The sequence below is a fragment of the Ovis canadensis genome, chromosome 3 (assembly GCF_042477335.2).
Source record: "Ovis canadensis isolate MfBH-ARS-UI-01 breed Bighorn chromosome 3, ARS-UI_OviCan_v2, whole genome shotgun sequence".
Classification (NCBI taxonomy): Eukaryota; Metazoa; Chordata; class Mammalia; order Artiodactyla; family Bovidae; genus Ovis; species Ovis canadensis.
The window spans coordinates 96605071-96628985 of NC_091247.1; the positions used below are offsets into that span (position 1 = coordinate 96605071).

Genomic DNA, 23915 nt, shown 5'->3' on the forward strand with positions numbered 1-23915 from the left:
GCCCTCCCACATTCCGCCTTCTCCCAGGATCCCTCCCAGGGCAGTTCCCTCCTCTTCTCCCCTCCTCCTTGGAGCTGGCCGCTGTCGCCGCTCAATCTCCCTCCCGCCCCCCTCCTCGCCCCTCCCAGCCTGTTTAATAAAGCTCTCTTTTCCCGCGGGTTGGGTGCCGGGCAGCTGCGGTCAGAGAGCTGGACACACAGGAGGCCATGGGGCCGTAGACTATCTCGGGCTGCGCCCCATGCGGCGACTCGGCTCCGAGCTCCGGGAAGTCTTCAGTCCCCAGCCCCAGCCCTTCCCCCATGTCCCCGGCTCTGCGGATCGTAAATAGCCGAATTCCCGCGGAGCAGGGGTCGAGTCAGGTCCGGGGAACTGAAGCCTCGAAGGCCCAGAAAGTCCCTCCAATGCCCCAGGGTGCCCGTAGGCATTTTCTAGATGATGTCACGGCCTTCACTCTGATGTCACGTTGAGCATCTGACGTTGTACGCAGCCCCCAAGCCTAAGAGCCAGAGTCCTCTGACCGAAGTTACGAGGTTTCTCTCGGTGAAGCCACTAGTGCGAGACCTAGGGCTGGGAATGGGGGTCTAGAGGTGGTACCCCTTCCCCTTCCTCTGGCCCATCTCCTTCCTCCCCTTTCTGGGTTCGCGGAGGCTGGGGAGGGATGGGAACGCCTCCCGCGAGCCCCGCCCCGCCCCGCCTCCGGGCCGCCGAGCCAGGAAGCGCGGAAGGAACCGCCGGGGGCCATGGACGGGGCCGTGATGGAAGGGCCGCTGTTTTTGCAGAGTCAGCGTTTCGGGGCCAAGGTAGTGTGGGCAGGGGTTACCGAACCCCATCCGAGCTGGAGGTGGGCGACTGAGCCCAAACGGAGGGAGGGGGCGCGCGGCGGGTAGGGGAGCGGCGCCGGGACCCGGAGAGCCCTGTGACGTTCCCGCTAAAATGCTTTGCATGTTCTTCGGAGAAGCGTCCGCTGGCCTCCGGGTATGCCTCCCTAGCCCTGGGGAGACAGAGCGGCATCCTCCTGGAGAAACTTCGCCAGCGATCGGGAAACCTTAGTGCTGAAATCGGCCCGCGCGGGTCTTTTCTTCCCTCGTCGGGGCCCGGCAGCCGGTACTTGTCCGCTCCCTCCCCAGCGTCTCTCGGCTCTTTCCCCAGAGATGGAGGAAGACCTGGGCGGTTCTCTACCCGGCCAGTCCCCACGGTGTCGCGCGGCTCGAGTTCTTTGACCACAAGGGGTCGAGCTCTGGAGGTGGCCGAGGGAGCTCGCGCCGCCTGGACTGCAAGGTGATCCGTCTGGCAGAATGTGTGAGCGTGGCCCCCGTGGCGGTGGAGAGCCCCCCTGAGCCTGGCGCCGCAGCTTTTCGCCTGGACACCGCACAGCGATCCCACTTGCTGGCGGCCGACGCGCCGTCCAGTGCAGCCTGGGTGCAAACGCTGTGCCAAAACGCTTTTCCGGTGAGGGGCCCGGGGCTGCACTGGGCCCAGGAGGCGAGGCAGGGTGGGAGCAGTTACAGCGGCAGAGGAACTGGGCTGGCTCAGACCCTGGGAATCGCGGTGAGGGAATCACAGCCTCCTTCATACTCCTTCTCTTTACCCCAGAAAGGCAGCTGGGCCCTGGCACCTGCCGAGAACCCACCCAAGCTTTCTGCCCTGGAGATGCTGGAGAACTCGCTGTATAGCCCCTCCTGGGAAGGTAGATGGCCTGAAAAGCCCCAGCAGGGATGGGGTGGAAAGAAAGGGTGTCCTAGGAGGGGAAGTAGGAAGCTCCTCAGAGCTGGCTTGTGAGAGAGAGAGAGAGAGAGAGAGAGAGAGAGAGGGAGAGTGTGTGTGTGTGTGTGTGTGTACAATCTGCTCCCTTCCCCCACCCCAGTCCCGGCCAGGTCCCAGTCTAATTGTATATTCCTTCCAGGATCCCAGTTCTGGGTAACGGTGCAGAAGACTGAGGCCGCTGAGCGCTGTGGCCTGCATGGCTCCTATGTGCTGAGAGTGGAGGCAGAGAGGCTGACTCTTCTGACCATGGGGGCCCAGAGGCAGATATTGGAGCCACTCTTCTCCTGGCCCTACACTCTGTTGCGTCGCTATGGCCGTGACAAGGTACGGTGCTGTCAAGACAGGACTGGCTGACTGGGTTGGACACCTGTGGGAGGAGGGGTGGACAGGAAGGTGGGAGACTGCACTCTAGATAACTCTTTCTTGCCTAGACCATGACCAACCTCCCTTTCCAGTGGTCTCTTCTTTGTAGGTCCCCTAACTAGTTGTAGCCCTGTGACTCACCTCCTTTGATGGCTGCTGGTAACGTGTTTCCCTCTACATCCTCTTCAGGTCATGTTCTCTTTTGAGGCTGGCCGCCGCTGTCCCTCCGGCCCTGGAACCTTCACCTTCCAGACGGCACAGGGAAATGACATCTTTCAGGCAGTCGAGACTGCTATCCACCGACAGAAGACTCAGGGAAAGGCTGGCCAGGGGCAGGATGTTCTCAGAGCTGATTCCCATGAAGAAGTGGCGGACGGGAAGTTGGCTTCCTCCTCGGCCCCTCTGGAGCTCCCAGGCAGCCCTCCAGCCCTGTATGCTGAACCCTTAGACTCCCTGCGCGTTCCTCCAGGCCCTTCCCAAGATTCCCTGTACTCAGACCCCTTGGACAGCACCCCTGCTCGGGCAGGGGATGGGACACAGTTAAAGAAAGCTCTCTACTGGGACTTGTGTGAGCATGTGCAGCAAAAGCTGATAAAGGCCAAGTTGACAGACCCTAAAGAAGACCCCATTTATGATGAACCTGAGGGCCTGGCCCCAGCCGCTCTCCGGGGCCTTTATGATCTGCCTCAGGAGCCCAAGGACGCATGGTGGTGCCAGGCTCGGGTGAAGGAGGAGGGCTATGAGCTCCCCTACAACCCTGCCACGGATGACTATGCTGTGCCGCCCCCTCGGAGCACAAAGCCCTTCCCAGCTCCCAAGCCCCAGGGCCTGGCCTTATCTGAATCTGGTGCTGCAGCTGGCAGTGGCAGCCAAGGCCGTAGCTCAGACACTGCCCTGTACAGCCAGGTCCAGAAAAGCGGGGCCCCAGGGAGCTGGGACTGTGGGCTCTCTGGAGCAGTGACTGACAGCACTGGGGCCAAGTCAGAGGGTTCCACGTGAGACCTGGGCGAAGCTGAGGCTGCTGACAGGAGGACCATGGGGAAGGAGCATGGGGTCAAAGAAACCTGTTAGAACCAGCAGGAACCAGAGGGGCCTGTGTGCAGAGACCAGGTTACAAGGGGAGTCAAGGGAAGGACGATCTGTCCCAAGAAGTCATGGAAGTGGGACAGAGTCATAAAGGGGCTCAGGGATGGGATCTGGGGGAGGCCAGCACCTCTAAGTCATCCCCACCAAAGGAAGGGATAGCTGCTGGAGCACAACTATAGAAAAGGGTATTTGGTCAGAGGAGGTGTGGTTTGAGAGGCTTGTATGCTGTGTCAGGATCCCTCCCCCTTCATTGTTCTTTACCATATATATATATATATTTTTGGCGGGGGTAAGTTTTATTCTCATTAAAGTCAGTTTGGATTTAAGAGGTCTGTGTCTGTGAACAGTCATAAAAGGGACAGAGAGGCAAGATGTGTTGGGCAGACATTAGGAGAACCAGAAAGGTGTTGGGGGCCACTGAAGGAGGAAAAGGCCCCAGGGAGGGGGTGACCATTCAGAGTCTGAAAGGTCCAGTTAGGCCCACCTGGGGTGGGTGGGGCCCTGGGCATAACGTTGGTAACCCTCAGTTTCCCCTGTTGCCCTTAGGTAAAATGGGAAAGCGTAATTATAGGCACAATCTCACAGGGTTGTTTGTATGGAAGGAGCTAAATTTCTCAAGTACTTAATTGATTTGAAGTGCAGAATAAACATTTTACAAAAGGTAGTTATTCTGTGGATGGACAAGGCTGCTGGGCGGGTGTGAGGAAAGGGGAACAGGGAGGGAATAGGCCTTTTTCATACCACCCTCTCCCCTGTTCTCAGCTCTAGGATGCCCCCCTCCCCTTGTCTCTCTTTCTCTCTTTCTCTCTCACACACAAACACAGTTTGCATGTAGCTAGCAGGCAGCAGCCACTTTTCTGTTTGAAGGCTGATGGGACTTGCAATGTGATGGGAGGGGCACAGGCTTTGAAATGAAGCTTAGATTTCACTCCTGCTTGTTTTTCATGAGCTTGGAAAACCTCATCCTTCTCTCCTGAGGTCCAGTTTCCTGAAGGTGACCTGACATCATCCACCTGCTTACACAGAACTACAAGGAGAAATTTGGGTCTGGGAATACTCCTAACAACGGTAGAGACCTACTGGGTATTTATTCTTCATTTGTGTTAACAGTATCAAATGATCCAAAAAAAAAAAGTCCCTTCTTGGAGAAAGAAGAGGGTCAGAAGGGTCTCCTCATAGCCTGAGGAGTGGGGTGCTGAAAGCACTGGAGGCAGAGGAGGGGAAGGCTCTGTTTCCCAGTCACCTGGAGCTCGCAGAGGGTTAGGTGGACAGAAGGCAAGTCTGGCCACAGAAAGCCACTGTGGGACAGATCTGGAACCTTGGCATGGATGTGCTTTAGCAGGGCAGTCGGGCTATGGCGCTAGTGACTTAGGGCCCTGAGGGATACTCCTCCTCTGCCTCTTCTTCCTCCTTCTCTTCCATAGGAGGCTGGAAGAAGACTTCTGAGGAAGCTTTGCTGGCTGCTGGCATCTTGGGGGCTCTGCCAGGGGCTGGAGTCATATGCAGAGGGGCCACTGTAGCTTTCACTCGATTTATTTGTAAAGGCTCAGCCTGCAGAGAAAGCAAGAAGAGCTCTCTGTGAAGACTAGACTAGTCCTGATTTCCTGTCCCATTCCCTGCTGGGTCTCCAGTCCTAACTCCTTCTTGGGTCCCATGAGTGACAGCCTCAAGGCCCAGAGCAGCGGAGTCCCCGTGGCTCTAGCCTCCACAATGCCTGTCTCCTGGCTGAGTGTCCTCCTCTGTTTGCTTGCCTACCAGCTAACTTATGGTGGGTTTTATTCCCACCTCTAGACTGTCTGTAGTTTGGAAACCTCTTTCTCTTGTAACTTCAGATAAAACAAAAGTTTTTTCCTACAGGCTTTGTTACTGAGAAACAAGGAAAAGATTTATAAGAGCACAAAAGGAAGCCCATATACTATAGAACATGGATTTCATTAAAATAAATCCTCCCCCCACCCCAATTCCTCTTCTCTCTTGAACTCTTGTCACTGGAGCCGTGTCTCTAAGCTTCTAACCTTGGTCAGCCTCCCTTTCCCCATCTGTAAAATGAGCATAACACTTACCTTGTAGGGATGCTGTGAGGATTAAATCAGAAAAATATATGTGAGAGTACACGTCATAAAACCTGGCAAATAACTGTTGCTTCGTAAATACTAATTTCCCTTCCTTTGGGCATTTCTTATCCCACCTTCTTTCAACAGAGGCTGCGGTTGTGGTTCCAGTGCAGCCAGTTTGCTTAGTGGGACAGTGATCTGTTAAATGACTACTGAATTTCCCAAACACCTCAATTAAGATAACTAAATATTTATGTAAATGCCCAAGCAAAAAAATCCCAGTACTGCGTAAGGGTTGTAATTTTCTTTGTCTAGGGCAAAAGGCTTCTCTTCCCATTGATCTTCCCATTGGTTGTTCCAGAGGAGATCAGGGAGGATCTCCCTTGGATGGGGGACAGGGGAAGAGGACTTTGGCATTCTGGGCATAACAGGGAAGGAGGGAAGTACCTTTCTTACAGCCCGGCTCTTCGAGCTTGGGTGGAACCGGCCATGAGGGTTGGCAAAGGTGCTGCTCAGGTGTGAGTACAGGTGGCTCCAGACTTGCAAGGGGTTGTAGGTGGATTCTAGTTCCAGGTCATCAAGCATGCTCTGAAGAAGAGAGAGGAGGCACCTCACTGGGAAACGCAAGGTCACAGAACCCAAGATGTCAGGCAGAGACCTGAGCGTGAGAAGCTGAGGAGGTGTGATGGCCCCAGGCTTCACTGAAGGGTATGAGAGAGATGCGTGTCCTCCTGGGTGTTCGGGCCCCCAGGTCTGAGCGCTTGTGAAGTGTCAGGCAGGGGTTCAAGAAGTAGCAGCAACCGAATGGTGAGGGACACGGAGCATTCTGGCCCCAAGAACCATGTCACAGGATTCTGAGGGGCCAGAGTGCCATGAAGGTTACAAGGGAGCCAGTGTGTGAGGCTGTGAGGGAGGGAGAGTCGGGGGCTGAGGCGCTAAGCCTGTAAAGCAAGCACATGGTGTTCTCGGCCTGTGAGGCGAGCATAACCGGAGGATATGCGAGCAGAGCATTCCTGAGCAGTCAGGTTTTCCGGCCACAGCATCCTGTGCCAGGAAACAACTGGCCCTGAAGTGAGACGCTGAGTGAGCCACGGCCACTCGTGCCCACCTCTCTCGCATCCCTGTGGCTGCCAAGCCAAGAGCACAATCCCAGGCTCTGTCCTCTCAGCACCTAAGCCAGGAATCCAGCAGCAGGGGTGTGGTTCCAGTTCTCTGCGCCGTGAGCCCCCCTCCCACCCTCAACTGGCGGAGCTGGCAGAGGAAGTCCAGAATCCAAATCCAAGATGAGAGGAGGGGAAGGAGAAAAGTGGCCTTTAGAGCTGTTCCCTCCTTGGCATCATAGTCTCATTTTAAAGCTCTTCCTATTCTCAGCACCTATATTGGCTGCCCTTTCCTCTTTCTCTCAGAGACAGAGGCATACAAACATAGGCACACACACATGCATTCAGAGGTTGCAGAGAAGGACCCATGAGAACACACCATCACGCAGATGCGTGCTTTCTTCCGTCTTGCCTCAGTTCCTTGCCTTCTTCTCTGTTCCTCTTACCATACTCTTGCAACCACTTCTCCCTCTGCTCCCGGGTCCTTTCCTTCTGGGGCTGATTCGTTTCCCTCATCCCTTTCTTGAACTCCACTCTCTTCTCTCCCCTCTATCCCAAGAGACCTGGGTTCACTTGCCTCCACAGCCTTAAGGCTGTCAGCAGGCATGTCCTCAGGTAGCAGGGGGAAAGGGCTGGGCAGCATCAGTTCCCGAGTGGCCACTGCCTTCACCAGCAGAGTGGGAGAGTGGGATGGCAGGATCACGTAGAAGGTGCTAGCGGGCTCTCTCAGTTTGTGTTCTCGGTTCAGGGGCTCTCCCTTGGCTAATAGCAGCCATTCTCTTTTCTGAAACAAAGACATACAAAAATGTAGGCTCATCTTCAGTCTCTGACATGTTTGGAAGGTTAGTCCCAATTGCTGGCCTGTTTACTCTCCCTCCCCTCAGCTAGTTCTAGACACTTTAAAGCAGTGCCATAATTTTGTACGGCACAGAACTCTGAGGAGGTCTGGTAAGCCAGGCAGGTGGTAGGTGCCTGCAGAAGTTCATGGTTTCTTAACATTTTGCTTGTTATCTGGAGATGCACCGTGTTCCTGAAGAACAGATCCAAAATGTCTGGAAAGTACCTGATGCTTCTCAAGTCTCTCAAATTGGACATAAATGATATAGAACTCACGGTATATGTGTGCATGGGGAGAATTTGCCCTGGTCCAAGCACATGGACTTTTTAAGACTGGAAGGGATGTTTGCTGGAAGGGATATTAGGAAATTGCAGGGTACTCCATTTCAGTTGGCTCAAGTAAAAAGTGAGGGCTTATTACTAGACTCTCAATTCTTTTTTTTTTTTAAAGTATTTATTTATTTATTTGACTGCGCCAGGTCTAGTTGCAGCATGCAGGATCTTAGATTTTGGAGCAGCATGCAGGCTTTTTAGTTGCAGCATGTGGGACTAGTTCCCTGATCAGGGATTGAACCTGGGCCCTCTGCTTTGGGAGTGTGGAGTCTTAGCCACTGGACCACCAGGGAAATCCTTCAAGTAACTTCTGATCTGGCTCAGGGTTTAGATTATTATCATTACTTTAATCTTTTTTTTTCATGCTGGTTCATGTATTTATTTGTAGATTAGTTTATTTATTAAGAATTTGTTGAATCCCCATTATGTCCCAAGCACTAGGCATGGGTATATAGAAATTCATTAGACATGTTCCTTGTCTCCTTAGAGCTTATAATATAGTAAGCAGGTTTGTAAACTAATGTTTGTCCAAGATTTAGGATGACCAACTGTTTCAGTTTGTCCATCTTTAGCACTGAAAGTCCTGTATCCCAGAAGACACTTCAGTCCTGGGCAAAGTGGAGCAGTTGGTTACCTTTCTAAGACTCCTTGGAGAATAAAATATCTTGCCACTGTGGCAAGTCTCTGGGGACTAAAACTATGGCAGTGTGACATTTCTTACACCTCAGGCTTATAAGACAAATTCACAACTGTTATATCCTGGGATTACAGGGTGCTTTAAAATTTCTGGACTAATTTACAGAGAGATTGACAGAGGCTCTGGAAGAAGACAGGCAAATATACCCTTATTAGAATGGTAAAGATATTAATTTATCTGCATTTCCCAGGAACATTCTGAGAAAGTAAGAGGTAGGGAAATTGAACTTTAAGGCTCCTATTTTGTCTCTGAATTTCTAACCTTTTCCTGGACAGTGATTATTTGAAGTTCTGGAACCAAGCTTGAACATGTTACCCAGGTCATGGGTTGACTTGTTCCTATAGGCATTGTACCTGTGATGAAAATATTTAATTGACAAACCAGGTATCTGAGGTTGAGAAAAGGCAGTGGCATGGGGATGTCTCAGAAGACCTTTGGGGTCCTCAAAGTGAACGGTGCTTAATGACTGGGTTGCTATTGTTCAGTCACTAAGTCATGTCTGACTCTTTGCGACCCGTGGTCTGCAGCATGCCAGGTTCCTCTGTCCTCTACTGTCTCCTGGAGTTGGCTCAAATTCACGTCCATTTAGTTGGTGATGCTATCTAACCATCTCTTCCTCTGCCGCCCCTTCTCCTTTGGCCTTCAGTCTTTCCCAGCATCAGGGACTTTTCCAGTGAGTCGGCTTTTCCCATCAGATGGCCAGGTATTGGAGCTTCAGCTTCAGCAACAGTCCTTCTGATGAATATTCAGGACTGATCTCCTTGGAGTCCAAGGGACTCTCAACAGTCTTCTCCAGCACCGCCATTCAAAAGCATCAATTCTCCGGTGCTCAGCCTTCTTTATGGACCAACTCTCACATCTGTATATTACAAATGAAAAAACCAGAACTTTGACTATACAGACCTTTGTTGGAGAAGTGATGTCTCTCCTTTTTAAGATGCTGTCTAGGTTTGTCATCGCTTTCCTTCCAAGGAGCAAGCCTCTTTTAATTTCACAGCTGAAGTCACCATCCACAGTAATTTTGGAGCCCAAGAAAAGAAAATCTGCCACTGCTTTCACTTTTTCCCCTTCTATTTGCCATGATGTAATGGGACCAGATACCATGATCTTTGTTTTTTGACTGTTGAGTTTCAAGCCAGCTTTTACACTCTCCTGTTGCACCCTCATCAAGAGGCTCTTTAGTTCCTCTTCACTTTCTACCATTAGGTTGGTATCATCTGCATCTCTGAGGTTGTTGATACTTCTCCCAGCAATACTTGATTCCAGCTTGTGATTCATCCATCCTGGCATTTTGCATGATGTACTCTGCATAGAAGTTAAATAAGCAGAGTGACAATATGCGGCCTTGTACTCCTTTCTCAATTCTGAACCAGTCTGATGTTCCATGTAAGATTCTAACTGTTGTTTCTTGACTCTCATACAGGCTTCTCAGGAGACAGGTAAAGGGTCTAGTATTCCCATCTCTTATTTCTCATAGTTTATTGTGATCCACACAGTCAAAGGATTTGACATAGTCAATGAAGCAGAAGTAGATGTTTTTCTGGAATTCCCTTGCTTTTTTCTGTGATCCAACGGGTGTTGGCAATTTGATCTCTGGTTCCTCTGCCTCTTTGAAACCCAGCTTGTACATCTGGAAGTTCTCAGTTCACATACAGTTGAAGCCTAGCTTGAAGGATTTTGAGCATAACCTTGCTAGCATGTGAAATGAGCAAAACTGTATGGTAGTTTGAACATTCTTTGGCATTGCCCTTCTTCGGGATTAGAATGATTAGTTGACTGCTGAGTACTTTAGAATATGTTTTTTCTAATTCAAAAGAAAGGAGCATGAGTTGGATGCTGAATTTACCAGAAGGTGGGTGAAAAAATGTCTATATTTATGTTGTGGTTAGGGGCTTTGCTACATAAGGTGCCAGGGAGCTTAGATTTTAGGAGGTGGAGGTGGATTCTTACTAGAACAGGGATGACAGGGGGAGAATTGAATGGCATGCTGTATTCCAAGTTCAGCCTGATTAAAGTCATTCTCCCCACTTCTAATCACTAAAGCTAGGAAGGAAGGTGTGGTATGGCAGCCACTGTTGGTTTCCTGGCCACTGCCCCCACCCCTTTTCTCTCTGTTAGTCTTTCAGTGATTGTAATGTGGACTTAAATAATGAGACATCAGCAGAAGTTGCTAGGTGTGGCTTCTGGAAAAGCTTTGTAATATGCTGGCAGGCTTTTCGTGTCTGCATCCTACCCCTTCTTTCTCTCTAGGACAGGACTTGATCTTAAGGCGCAGCAGCTGTCTTGTGACCATGAGGCAGCAGGCATGAGGATGAAGTACACCTGCTAAGGATGCTATGGGGAAAACGGCAAGAGCCTGGGTCCTTGACAGCACTGATCAACTGCATCAGCCCCAGAATTCTGTCCTTGTACTTTTGTTATGTGAGAAAAATAAACTCTTAATTACTCAAAGTAGAGTTGGGTTGGTTTTCTGTTAGTTACAGCCAGATGGATCTTTTTCATATTTCAAAGAAAAAGGAAAGGATGTGGTTATTTACTTCTAGTATATGGAAAACAGGAGTAGAAAGGACAATTCAATGGCACTGGTGTAGGCTTTGCTAGAAGGGCAGGTGGGAGTTTATCATCATCAGGTAAAAACTCTAATCTCACTAAACCATTCCTCCCTTGACTTGCCATCAATGATGAAAAAGTGAAAGTATTAGTCACTCAGTCCTGTGTGACTCTTTGCAACCCCATGAACTGTAGCCTGCCAGTCTCCTCTGTCTGTGGAATTCTCCAGGCAAGAGTACTGCAGTGGGTTGCCATTCCCTTCTCCAGGGGATCTTCCTGACCCAGGGATTAAACCTGGGTCTCCTGCATTGTGGGCAGATTCTTTATCATCTGAGCCACCAGGGAAGCCCATCAATATAATGACCTGGGACCAAATCCATCCATTAAAGAAGCACTGACCAGCTCCTGAGTGGCAGTGTTCCTGAGGCAGCCACTGAGAGTGGGGAAGAGCCAAGAGCACTCATTTTGCATTGCTTGTGGGAAGAGACACATTTCACTGTCATAATGTGTCTAGTAAGAGAAATTACAGCCAGTTATAGTAAAGCCATGCCTACCTGGAATTTTTTGGAATCCGGAAGGGTGTCAGGAAGAAGCTGTTAATTTGGCATTCTTTGCTTATTCTCTCCCTCCAGAAGGCAGGATGCAGGAGGGGGAGAAAAAGAAGCCACAGTGCCAGCTCGCCTGCTGCTCTCACACTGGCCTCCACAGAGGAGACCACGGGAGACGGGAAACGGGATTCCAAACCCCGGAGCAGCAGACTGTATATTCTTGTCAAATGAACATGGAACATTCTCTAGAATAGATCACGTGATAGGCCATAAAACAAACTGTACTAATTAAAAAAATGAAAATCATCCAAAGTATCTTCTCTGATCACAGTAGAATGCAATTAGAAATCAACAAAGAAAAGAAATTTGGGAAATTCATAAGTATAAGAAAATTAAATGACTCCTAAGTAATCAATGGATCAAGGAAGAAATCACAAAGAAAATTAGAAAACAATTTGAGATGAGTTTAAGTAAAAACACAACATACCAAAATTTATGAAATACAGCCAAAGCAGTGCTTAGAGGGAAATTTATAGCTGATAACTCCTCTATTAAACTAAAAAGAAAAAAGATCTCAAATCAATAGCTTAATCTTATACCTTAAGAAACTAGAAAAAGAAGACCAAACTAAACTTAAAGCAAGTAGAAGGAAGGAAATTAAAAAATTACTGGAGTAGAAAAACATAAAATAGTATAAAAATCATAGAGAAAATCAATGGAACCAAGGTTGGTTCTTTGAAAAGGTCAATAGAAATGTAAAAACCTGTTAGCTAGATTGATAAAGGAAAAAGAGAAAATATCTAAATTACTAAAATAAAAAATAAAAGAGGTAGCAGTGGTTAGGACTCTGTGCTCCCAAAGCAGGGGGCCTGGGTTTGATCCCTGATCAGGAAACTAGATCCCACACGCCTCAATTAAGATTTACATGGTGCAACTAAGACCTGGCACTGCCAAACAAAAATAAATATTAAATTAAAAAAAGAGGTAGCATCACTACTGACCTTACAGAAATGAAAAAGATTATAAGGGAATAGTATAAACAATTGTATGGCAACAAATTAGGTAACCTAGATGAAATGGACAGATTCCTAGAAAGACACGAACTGCTAAGACTGACTCAACAGGAAATAGAAAATCTTCTGAATAAATAAATCTGTGTCAGGAGTCCCCAAGACTACTCCTGGGTTGAGTGATTCACTAAGAGGACTCACAAGACTTAGCATAAATATGACTTATTATGGCAAGAGAATACAAAAGAAAATCAGCATGGAGAAAAGGCTTATGGGGTGAAGTTCAGAGGAAACAAAGTGTAAGCTTTTAAAAGTCCTCTGTCTGTATAGAGTTGGGCTTCCCTGGTGGCTCAGTGGTAAAGAATCCTCCTGCAATGAAGGAGTTGCAGGAGACGCAGGATTGATCTCTGGGTTGGGAAGATCCCCTGGAGGAGGCATGGCAACCCACTCCAGTATTCTTGCCTAGAAAGTCTGATGGACAGAGCCTGTGGGCTACAGTCCATATGGTTGCAAAGAGTTGGGGGCATGACTAAAGCAACTTAACATGCACACACACACACTGTAGAGTCACAGAACATACTTAATTCCTCTAGTGTTAAACTGTGACAATATATGTAAAATGTTGTCTCCCAGAAGTCATTAGAGACTCAGTGCCCAACAGTTTTCTGGAGGCTGGTCACATAAGCACCTTGTATCCAGCACATCCCAAAGTTCTAGACTCCTTTTGCACAGTGAGCCACTGGGGGATGGTGGGAACACTCCCTAAATCCAAATTCCCATATGCTAGACAAGGGTTAATCTTGTAAGCAGGACTTCCTAAGGAAAGAAATCTCAGTCCTGCTATGTTAACTTTTTGGCACAATCTATAACAAGTAAAGATATACAGTTAGTAATTGGAAGATTTTCCACACACAAAAAATCAAGGCGTAGGTGGCTTTACTGGTGAATTGTGCCAAACCATTAAATAAATATCATTAATCTTTCAAAAATTCTTCCAAGAAAATAGAAGATGAAGGAAAACTTTGCAACTAATCTACGAGGCTAGTATTACCCTGATACTAAAGCTGGAAAAAGACATCACAATAAAATTATAGACCAATATTCCTTATAAATATAGATGCAAAAATCATCAGCAACATACCAGCCAACCAAATCCAGCAAATACAAAAAGGATTATACACTAAAAGTGGGGTTTATTCTAGGAATGCAAGATTGGCATAATATCTGAAAGACCAAACAATATAATACATCGTGTTAATAGACTAATGGACGGAACTACACAATTTTCTCAATAAAGGTGGGAAATGCATTTGATAAAATTCATGATAAAAACATTCAACAGCATAGAACTTCCTCAACCTATCAAAGGCCTCTATAAAAAACTTACAGTTAACATCATAGATAGTGGTTAAAGGCTGGGTGCTTTGCCCCTAAGATTAGGAGCAAGACAAACATGTCTGCACTTGTCATTTCTATTCAACAATGTTGGAGATGTATGGAAGGCCAAAGGGCCATTTCCCACATTTCTGGACTATTAGCCCCCCTAGGATTACGAGCATGTTAATATCCTACCACTTGAGGACTAATATTTTTAAATTTTGATTTAGAAAAATATAATAATGTGACATTTCTCAACATCAGAGAGCTAAGGTGCATATTCATACCATTTACCAGTTCTGTGAAGGTCGAATGTGACAATGGGTACATGGGTGGGGACAGGGGAAAAAGGATGAGTAGGGGCAGGCTGTGGTGGGAGGCAGGAACAGCTTCATAGTGAAGGTATTTAAGCAGAATCTGGAAAAAAAGTTAAAAAAACTTGTGTGGCTAGAGGCAAGGGGAAGGGAGCAACATGAAAAAGGGTGTGGGGGTGTGAAGCAGTTTAGCATCTTTGGGAAACATTTAGTAATTTACAAGTATGGCTGGTGTGGAGGATAGAAGGGACATGGTGAAAGACGAAGCAAGAGGCTGGGTCACAAGAAGGCTACTGATGCTGTGCTGTCCTGCTATTCTAGCCCCTGTCTGTATACACTGGAGGCTGTATACTCTAACTACATTCTGATCATTTTTAACAAATGGCTCTTGACCTGCCATCACCCCACTCTCATGTTAGATTCTGGCTCTTGACTCTTTGCCTAATATAACCAAGGAATTTCCATTTCCCCACCCATTTACAGCCCAACCAGGTCATTGCCTATGTACTTCAACTTCTGCTGGGCATACCTTGGCTTGAATCCTGTCACTTCTGTGGCCAATTAGGGCAGACATGGGCTGTAAAGCTCTGGAATGTGTATCCAGAAACTCTGACATTTTAAGTTGGAAACTGAAAGATCTATTAAATATTTAATATAAAGATCTATTAAATAGGTGGTATTTTCATTTCTTTTCCTAGTTCACACAGACATGACTTTGTAAGAGAAATGAGGATGTGGAAAGTGAGTCACTAGCTACATAATGGGGACTATGTAGTAGGATTTTGTAACTGAAAAGATGTTTTCCTAGTGATGAATAAATTCATCTAATAAATACTTGGAAAAATTATATATATAATTCCCTACCACATTCTCCAAAGTGGTTATCCAAGTTTAGAAAAAGGCAATAACAACAGCAAAAAATTAAACAATTAGGGGGATTGGACAAAGGAAATAAAAGGTGCTGCTCCATGCTCAGTCGCTTAGTCATGTCCGACTCTTTGCGACCCCAGGGACTGTAGCCCGCCAGGCTCCTCTGTCCATGGAATTTTCCAGGCAAGAATATTGGAGTGGGTTGAAGGGTGATAGTAGAGCCAAGATTAGATAAGATCATAAAAATGCAAACCACCCACTTTTGCTAGAATCTATGCCCAGGAACCTGAAAATGAGAACACGGTGGAACCAGCCAACTAACTGAGGGTAAACTAGAAAATGGATTACAGATTGTCCAGCCAGACAAAGGATGCAAAAGGGAGTAAATGAACATTTAATAACCTTCAACTTCTACATTTAAGTGGGTTGGAATGGCCAGAGGCAGACTGGTTTTCCTGCCTAGAATATCTGTGAAAGCTGAAAAATATATAGAAACCATTTGATTGAGGGCTGTGAGAAAGTGCTGAGACAATAGAAGTGAGAGGTAGCTAAGTTTCTGGAAAAGGAAGAATTCAGAGAATTGAGGGAGGTATTGTAATCCTGAGGGCGTATGTTTATCTTGAGTTGAAGGGAATGGTGGTTGGGAACTGAGAATCTAGGATTTATATCTCCTGAGGCACTTGCAAGGGAACAGAGAAACTAGCAGAACTTTTTGGTGGAGACTTGACAGGGGCAAGATGGGTGCTCAAGTCAATTTCTCACTTAGCATATTTGCCAAATACTGGGGCTGCATGGAGCCGAGGACAAAGACACCCAAGGAGAAAGCCTATAGAAGTAGAGCATTTTAGCAGACTTGAGAAACAGTGATTAGAGTTGGGATCGTCATGCGTATTATAGACCAGCTTTTCAGTGGGAAATTCTAGAGGGCCTGGAGCAAACCAGGAGGTAGATTGAGACTTAGCAGAACTGCAGTCCAGCCTTGACTCAGCACAGCTCCTGAGTAGAAAAGGATGATTTGTCAACACTATCTGCTTAGTGCAGGCCAGGATAAACTTGCTCAGAGGAAGATAACACCAACTGGAGCCTTTATAATTTCTTTAGGCACAAAGAGCATCTTTCATTAAAATATTACCAGGTTCACCAAAAGACAAGACACATGTCTAAAAAACCAAATGAAGAAAGAGACAATAGATACAGAACTACAAGTGATCCAGGTGTTGAGTTTAGCAAAGTACCTTAAAATAACTATGATTAGTTTGTTTTAAAAAACATGTTAAAATGTGGAGAACTTCTCTAGAGAATTAGAATCCATAAAAAAGAAACATATGTAATTCACAGAACTACTAACCAACCATTATGTACAAATCATATGCCAGATGTATGCCAGGTGCTTTACACATGTAGTATTACTTAATCATCTTAAAAAACCACACGAGGTATTTTTTATTGTCTTGTTTTACATGTGAAAGAGACAAGGGTTACTAATATGTCCATCATGCACCTTCTCCCTCTTTTCCCTTCTCTCACACTCCACTTCTCTTCATGAAAGGAGAAGCTGCATGGATTCTTTCCCTGTATATTTTAGATAGGTAAAGAAAGGCAGGACCTAAGAGGGAAGGGAGAGGCTAAATCAATCTGTAGAATATATGTATATATATATGGCTGAGAGAGGAAGGAGATAGAGAAACAGGGACTGGAACAGAGTCTTAGTTTTTGCGTGTGCATGTATATGAAAGGCTCTTAGAACATCTCTAGGATAAACACGACTGAGGAGTAGAGGAAGAAAATTTGAAAAATATCATTGTGGGTAATGAACTATTTCCTATTTGGTGTTCTTTGAAAGCACACATAAATTAATTTTAAAATTACTATTTGTCTTCTGGGTAGTGCTTCTTTATATGTCATTTATATGGAGACTAAAGCACATGGGGCCTCTAGATTTGTTAGCGTTACAAGTAGATAAATATACTTATGTTTAAAGAGGTTAAGTATATGGCCTAAGTTCACACAATTGGAAAATAATGAAGCTTTCAGAAACCTAGGACCATCTGATTCCAAAGCCCATGCTTTTCATGGACAATATAAACTGTATTTTACCACAACAGATTAGAAACTGACTGGTCTTACCATCACCCTCATACCAAAATCAAAGATGCCACACAAAAAAAGAAAATTACAGGCCAACATCACTGATGAACATAGATGCAAAAATTCTAGCAAACAAAATTCTAGCAAACAGAATCCAACAACATATAAAAAGGATCATACATCATGATCAAGGGGGCTTTATCCCAGGGATGCAAGGATTTTTCAATATATGCAAATCAATCAATGTGATACACCATATTAACAAACTGAAAGATAAAAGTCATATGATCAACTGAATATATGCAGAAAAAGCTTTTGACAAATTCAATACACATTTATGATAAAAAAAACTCTCCAGAAAACAGGCATAAAAAAAATCTCAACATAATAAAGGCCGTATATAACAAACCCACAGCAAACATTATTCTCAATGGTGAAAAACCAAAAGCATTTCCTCTAAGATCAGGAACAAGACAAGGGTGTCCACTCTCACTGCTATTATTCAACATAGTTTTGGAAATCCTAGCTACAGCAATCAGAGAAGAAAAAGAAATAAAAAAAATCTTGACTGGAAAAGAATAAGTAAAACTCTATTTGCAGATGGCATGGTACTATACATAGAAAACCCTAAAGATGCCACCAGAAAATTACTAGAGCTAATCAATGAATATAGCAAAGTCACAGGATATAAAATTAATAACATAAATCTCTTGCATTCTCATACACTAACAATGAAAAGTCAGAAAGAGAAATTATCCCGTTCACCATGGCAAAAAAAAAAAAAAAAGAATAAAACACCTAGTAATAAACCTACCTAAAGAGACAAAAGACCTGTATGCAGAAAACTATAAGACACTGATGAAAAAAATCAAAGACGACACAAATAGATGGAGAGATACCATGTTCCTGGATTGGAAGAATCAGTATTGTGAAAATGACTATACTGCCCAAAGCAATCTACAGATTCAGTGCAACTTCAATCTCTATCAAACTACCAATGGTATTTTTCTAGAATTAGAACAAAAAATTTCACAATATGTATGGAAACACAAAAGACCCTGAATAGCCAAAGCAATCTTGAAAAACAAGAATGGAGCTGGAGGAATCAACCTGACTTCAGACTATACTACAAAGCTACAGTCATCAAGACATTGGCACAAAACAGAAATATAGTCCAATGGGACACTGGCACAAAAAGAGATATACAGACCAATGGAACAAAATTGAAAGCCCAGAGATAAACCCACGCACTTATGGGCACCTTATCTTTGACAAAGGAGGCAAGAATATACAATGGAGAAAAGATAGTCTCTTCGATAAGTGGTGCTGGGAAAACCAGACAGCTACATGCAAAAGAATGAAATTAGAACACTTCCTAACACCATACACAAACATTAACTCAAAATGGATTAAAGACCTAAATATAAGACCAGAAATTATAAAACTCTTAGGGGAAAACATAGGCAGAACACTCTTTGACATAAATCGCAGGAAGATCCTCTATAACTCACCTCCTAGAGTAATGGAAACAAAACCAAAAATAAACAAACAGGACCTAATTTAACTGAAAAGCCTTTGCACAGCAAAAGGAACTATAAACAAGATGAAAAGACAGCCCTCACAATGGGAGAAAATAGTAGCAAATGAAACAACTGACAAAGGATTAATCTTCAAAATATACAAGCAACTTATTCAGTTCAATACCAGGAAAACAAACAATCCAATCAAACAGTGGGCAGAAGACCTAAACAGACATTTCTCCTAAGAAGAAATACAGATGGTGAATAAACTCATGAAACGATGCTCAACATTGCTCATTATTAGAGAAATGCAAATCAAAACTATAATGAGGAGGTATCACTTCACATGGGCTGGAATGGTTATCGTCAAAAAAAAAAAATCTATAAACAGTAACTGCTGGAGAGGGTGTGGAGAAAGGGGGACTCTCTTACACTGTTAGTGGGAATGCAAATTGATATAGCCACTATGGAGAACATTATGGAAATTCCTTAAAAAACGAGGAATAAAACTACCATATGACCCAACAATCCCACTACTGGACATACACCTTGAGGAAGTCATAATTAAAAAAGACACATGCACCCCAATGTTCATCACAGCACTATTTACAATAGGTAGGACGTGGGAGCAACCTGGATGTCCACTAACAGATGAACGGATAAAGAAGCTGTGGTACATATACACAATGGAATATTCAGTTCAGTTCAGTCGCTCAGTCGTGTCCAACTCTTTGCGACCCCATGAATCGCAGCACGCCAGGCCTCCCTGTCCATCACCAACCCCCGGAGTTCACTCAGACTCACGTCCATCGAGTCCGTGATGCCATCCAGCCATCTCATCCTCGGTCATCCCCTTCTCCTCCTGCCCCCAATTCCTCCCAGCATCAGAGTCTTTTCCAATGAGTCAACTCTTCTCATGAAGTGGCCAAAGTACTTGAGCTTCAGCTTCAGCATCATTCCTTCCAAAGAAATCCCAGGGCTGATCTCCTTTAGAATGGACTGGTTGGATCTCCTTGCAGTCCAGGGGACTCTCAAGAGTCTTCTCCAACATCACAGTTCAAAAGCATCAATTCTTCGGGGCTCAGCCTTCTTCACAGTCCAACTCTCACATCCATACATGACCACAGGAAAAACCATAGCCTTGACTAGACGGACCTTAGTCGGCAAAGTAATGTCTCTGCTTTTGAATATACTATCTAGGTTGGTCATAACTTTTCTTCCAAGGAGTAAGCGTCTTTTAATTCCATGGCTGCAGTCACCACCTGCAGTGATTTGGGAGCCCAAAAAAATAAAGTCTGCCACTGTTTCCACTGTTTCCCCATCTATTTCCCATGAAGTGATGGGACCGGATGCCATGATCTTCGTTTTCTGAACGTTGAGCTTTAAGCCAACTTTTTCACTCTCCTCTTTCACTTTCATCAAGAGGCTTTTTAGTTCCTCTTCACTTTCTGCCATAAGGGTGGTGTCATCTGCATATTGGAGGTTATTGATATTTCTCCCAGCAATCTTGATTTCAGCTTGTGTCTCTTCCAGTCCAGCCTTTCTCATGATGTACTCTGCATAGAAGTTAAATAAGCCGGGTGACAATATACAACCTTGACATACTCCTTTTCCTATTTGGAACCAGTCTGTTATTCCATGTCCAGTTCTAACTGTTGCTTCCTGACCTGCCTATAGGTTTCTCAAGAGGCAGGTCAGGTGGTCTGGTATTCCCATCTCTTTCAGAATTTTCCACAGTTTATTGTGAGCCACACAGTCAAAGGCTTTGGCATAGTCAAGAAAGCAGAAATAGATGTTTATCTGGAACTCTCTTGCTTTTTCCATGATCCAGTGGATGTTGGCAATTTGATCTCTGGTTCCTTTGCCTTTTCTAAAACCAGCTTGAACATCAGGGAGTTCACGGTTCATGTATTGCTGAAGCCTGGCTTGGAGAATTTTGAGCATTACTTTACTAGCATATGAGATGAGTGCAATTGTGTGGTAGTTTGAGCATTCTTTGGCATTGCCTTTCTTTGGAATTGGAATGAAAACTGACCTTTTCCTGTCCTGTGGCCACTGCTAAGTTTTCCAAATTTGCTGGCATATTGAGTGTAGCACTTTCACAGCATCATCTTTCAGGATTTGAAACAGCTCAACTGGAATTCCATCACCTCCACTAGCTTTGTTCGTAGTGATGCTTTCTAAGGCCCACTTGACTTCACATTCCAAGATGTCTGGCTCTAGATTAGTGATCACATCATCATGATTATCTGGGTCATGAAGATCTTTTTTGTACAATGGAGTATTACTCAGCCATAAAAAGGAACACATTTGACTCAGTTCTACCAAGGCAGATGAATCTAGAGCCTATTATACAGCGTGAAGTAAGTTCAGACAGAGACAAATATCGTATATTAATGCACATGTATGGAATTTAGAAAGATGGTACTGATGAGCCTAACTGCAGGGCAGCAGTGGAGATGCAGACACTGAGAACAGACTTGTGGACACAGTAGGGGAAGGAGAGGGCGGGGCAAATTGAGAGGGTAGCATTGAAACGTATACATGACCATAAGTAAAATTAAGTAGCCAGTGGAAATTTACTGTATGATGCAGGTAGCTCAAATCTGATGCTCTGTGATAACCTACAGGGGTGGGATGGGGTGGGAGGTGGGAGTGAGGTTCAAGAGGGAGGGAACATATGTATACCTATGGCTGATTCATGATATATAGTAGAAACCAACACAATACTATAAAGCAATTATCCTCCAATTAAACATAAATAAGTTAAAAAATAAAAAATTTAAATGAAAAAAAAAATTTAAATGGTATTTATGGACATTTATTGAGAACCTGCTGTGTTCCATGTACATTTCTAATCATGGGAACTATAAAGAAAAATGCAAAGCTGCTTGTTCCCAATAAAATCATTATTGGCATAAAGTACTACTTGAATTATATTGAAAATATTCCTACCAAATAAAGAAAATGAGAAAAGAAAAAGAAAAAAGAAAAGAAGACTGCCTGGTCTTGACTTCCAACAAAGAGAGATAGCAAAAGAAGAGTTTCTACTCTAAACCTAAATTTGACTAAGGCTGAGGAACTAGTTGGTAAAATGGGGAAGTGGTAAAAATTTCAGGAAAAGGCAACCAAGTTTTCCTAGAGTCTGGGTAGTCAAATTTATATCATAGGCTTTAACCAAAATCATAGGATTATATATTTTAAAAACAAATTGAAATATACTTTTCTCCAAAAAGAAACAGAATGCACAAAGTCTACTGGTAAATATAGGCATCCAGAAAAGCCTCATTGCAGGAGCAACATCTGAGCCAGGTCCTTCAGAATGAGGTAGAGTTTGAATAGATGGAGATAGGAGAAGGGACATCATGAAAAATAGTTCAATGGTGGGGTGACTTTAAGTTTGTATATTAATTTGTTTGGACTGTATGATACAGGAAGGAGAATAACGGGAGGCAAGGATGGAGTTTGAATACCTAGCTAAGGAATATAGACTTTAAAATATGATTAATAGTAAGCCACAAAATAGTTTTAAGCTGAAGAGTGGCAGGATCAGTGCTGTGTTTCAAGACGATTAACCTGGCAGCAGTATGGAAAGTGGATTGGGAGGGGGAAACACTAAAAGCATTGAGCCAAGTTAAGTGATTACTGTAATATTAAAGGAAAGAGGGGAAGGGGACTTGGCCTAAGATAATGATAATAAGAATAGAGAGGAAAAAATACATACAATAGATGTTATGGTGTTAGAGCAAGCAAGACATAAGTGATCAGGTGACATTAAGGGAATGTTTCACGAAGATAAAACTGACCTAAAGAACAGAGGAAATTAGAAGAGTGACTGGACATAGGGAAGCTAATTAGGAGTTTATTGAAGAAGTCTTGGTGAGAACAAGCAGTGGGAAGGGGAAGGGAAGAACAGTTACAACTCATGAGGAAAAATTTGATATGACTTAGGAATGAAATGGGTGTAAAGGGTGAGAAGGCTGAAAGTGACTGAGGTTTCAAGCCTGGGTGAGTAGACAGCGGTGGAGCTGCTATTAACAGAAAGACAGAAGTTAGAATGAGAAGTTAGCTGGAGGGGAAACAACAAAGTGAGAAACAGAAGTAAAAAAAAAAACAAGAAGTCAAAAGATTTACACGGGGAGCCGATGACATCAGATTTTGAAAGAACATATGAAAGAGGTGTGAGAAAGAATTAAACCAAGGATGGGCTTAAAGAAGTGCTGAGAACTTGTAAAAATAGGATCAGGAAGGTTAAAACTCTAAATAAGTCTTGTCACATAGTAGGGACTCCAAAAATATTTAGTGTTGAATGAATGAACAGAAGCTTGTGAATTTTTCCCTCCATAACACACTGCCTTTCAGGCTTTTTGCTGCTTGGAGATGCCATGTGAGAAGCAAGAAGAGAGAGCCATCCAAACACTATTTTGCTTCTTTCCTTTGTAGAAAAGGAGAGTGGTCTTTGATCTGATGGAGTGGAGCACAAGAAGCACAACATGGGTAAAGAACTAAGTACTTACTACCAGTTTAAGTGAATTCAAGTCCGGTGAAGCACGGAGGCATGGGGTGTTAAGTGAAGGGAGAAGGATTAGCTTTGGGGTTGTAGTCTGAGTTTATCTGGCTACACTGGTAGCAGAAACTTAGCCAAGGAGTTAAAAGTATGACATATATTTTTAAAAAGTACGTAGTCAGCAGAACTACATTCAAATTCTGACTAGATCACTTCAGTAGCTGTGTGACCTCTGGTAAGTCACTTGATCTCTTCAGTCTTCCCTATCTGTAAAAATAGGGGTAGCAATCTATCTCATGGAATTACTGTGAGGATTAAATGAGTTAAGATATGCAAAGCACTTGGTTAAGTGACTAGCTCTTATTATAACAAGTGCTACCAAAAACGGGTATCTGCTAGATTTGGATCAACTACATACTTGGGAGTTTCCATGAGAGGGGAGTGATAAAGAAGAGGTCTCTTTGGCCTCTACAATTATACCTGGCACACAGTGCTCAATAAATGCACGCTTAGTTGCTCAGTCCTGTCTGACTCTTTGCAGCCTCAAGGACTGTAGCCTGCCAGGCGCCTCTGTCTATGGGATTCTCCAGGCAAGAATACTGGAGTGGGTTGCCATTTCCTGCTCTAGGGCATCTTCCCAACCCAGGGACCAAGCCCGAGTCTTCTAAGTCTTCTGTATTGGATGGCGGATTCTTTACCACTGAACCACCTGGGAAGCACTCAATAAACATTTGTTGAATGAATAAATATGGATTCTCACCCCCCAAGTTCAGAGGCAGAGAGACTCTAATCTCATGTAATGTAACCCAGGATGGAAAAGAATAGTCTTTCCCATCCTTACTATAAACTATTATTGCTACATAATACCTCATTGCTTGGGTGAATTGTTCCTCTAAC

At 44.5% G+C, this 23915-nt stretch overlaps 2 protein-coding genes across 2 annotated transcripts in view; one reads left to right on the forward strand and one right to left on the reverse strand.

Annotated features, from left to right (window-relative positions):
* Positions 1–161: 161 nt before the first annotated feature.
* Positions 162–3539, forward strand: DOK1 (docking protein 1). The gene is made up of 5 exons (XM_069580555.1): positions 162–800; positions 1150–1449; positions 1594–1687; positions 1904–2088; positions 2317–3539. The coding sequence occupies exons 1-5, from the start codon at positions 741–743 to the stop codon at positions 3124–3126; spliced, it is 1449 nt and encodes a 482-aa protein (XP_069436656.1). The 5' UTR covers positions 162–740; the 3' UTR covers positions 3127–3539.
* A 264-nt stretch (positions 3540–3803) lies between these two features.
* M1AP (meiosis 1 associated protein) overlaps positions 3804–23915 on the reverse strand; it is a 75242-nt gene continuing 55130 nt past the window's right edge. Inside the window, exons 7-9 of the mRNA XM_069581931.1 lie at positions 6945–7151; positions 5715–5855; positions 3804–4764 (exon numbers count right to left, since the gene is read on the reverse strand). Of these exons, the coding sequence (XP_069438032.1) occupies positions 4582–4764; positions 5715–5855; positions 6945–7151 (531 nt within the window). The 3' untranslated portion in view covers positions 3804–4581. The remainder of the gene's footprint in view (positions 4765–5714; positions 5856–6944; positions 7152–23915) is intronic.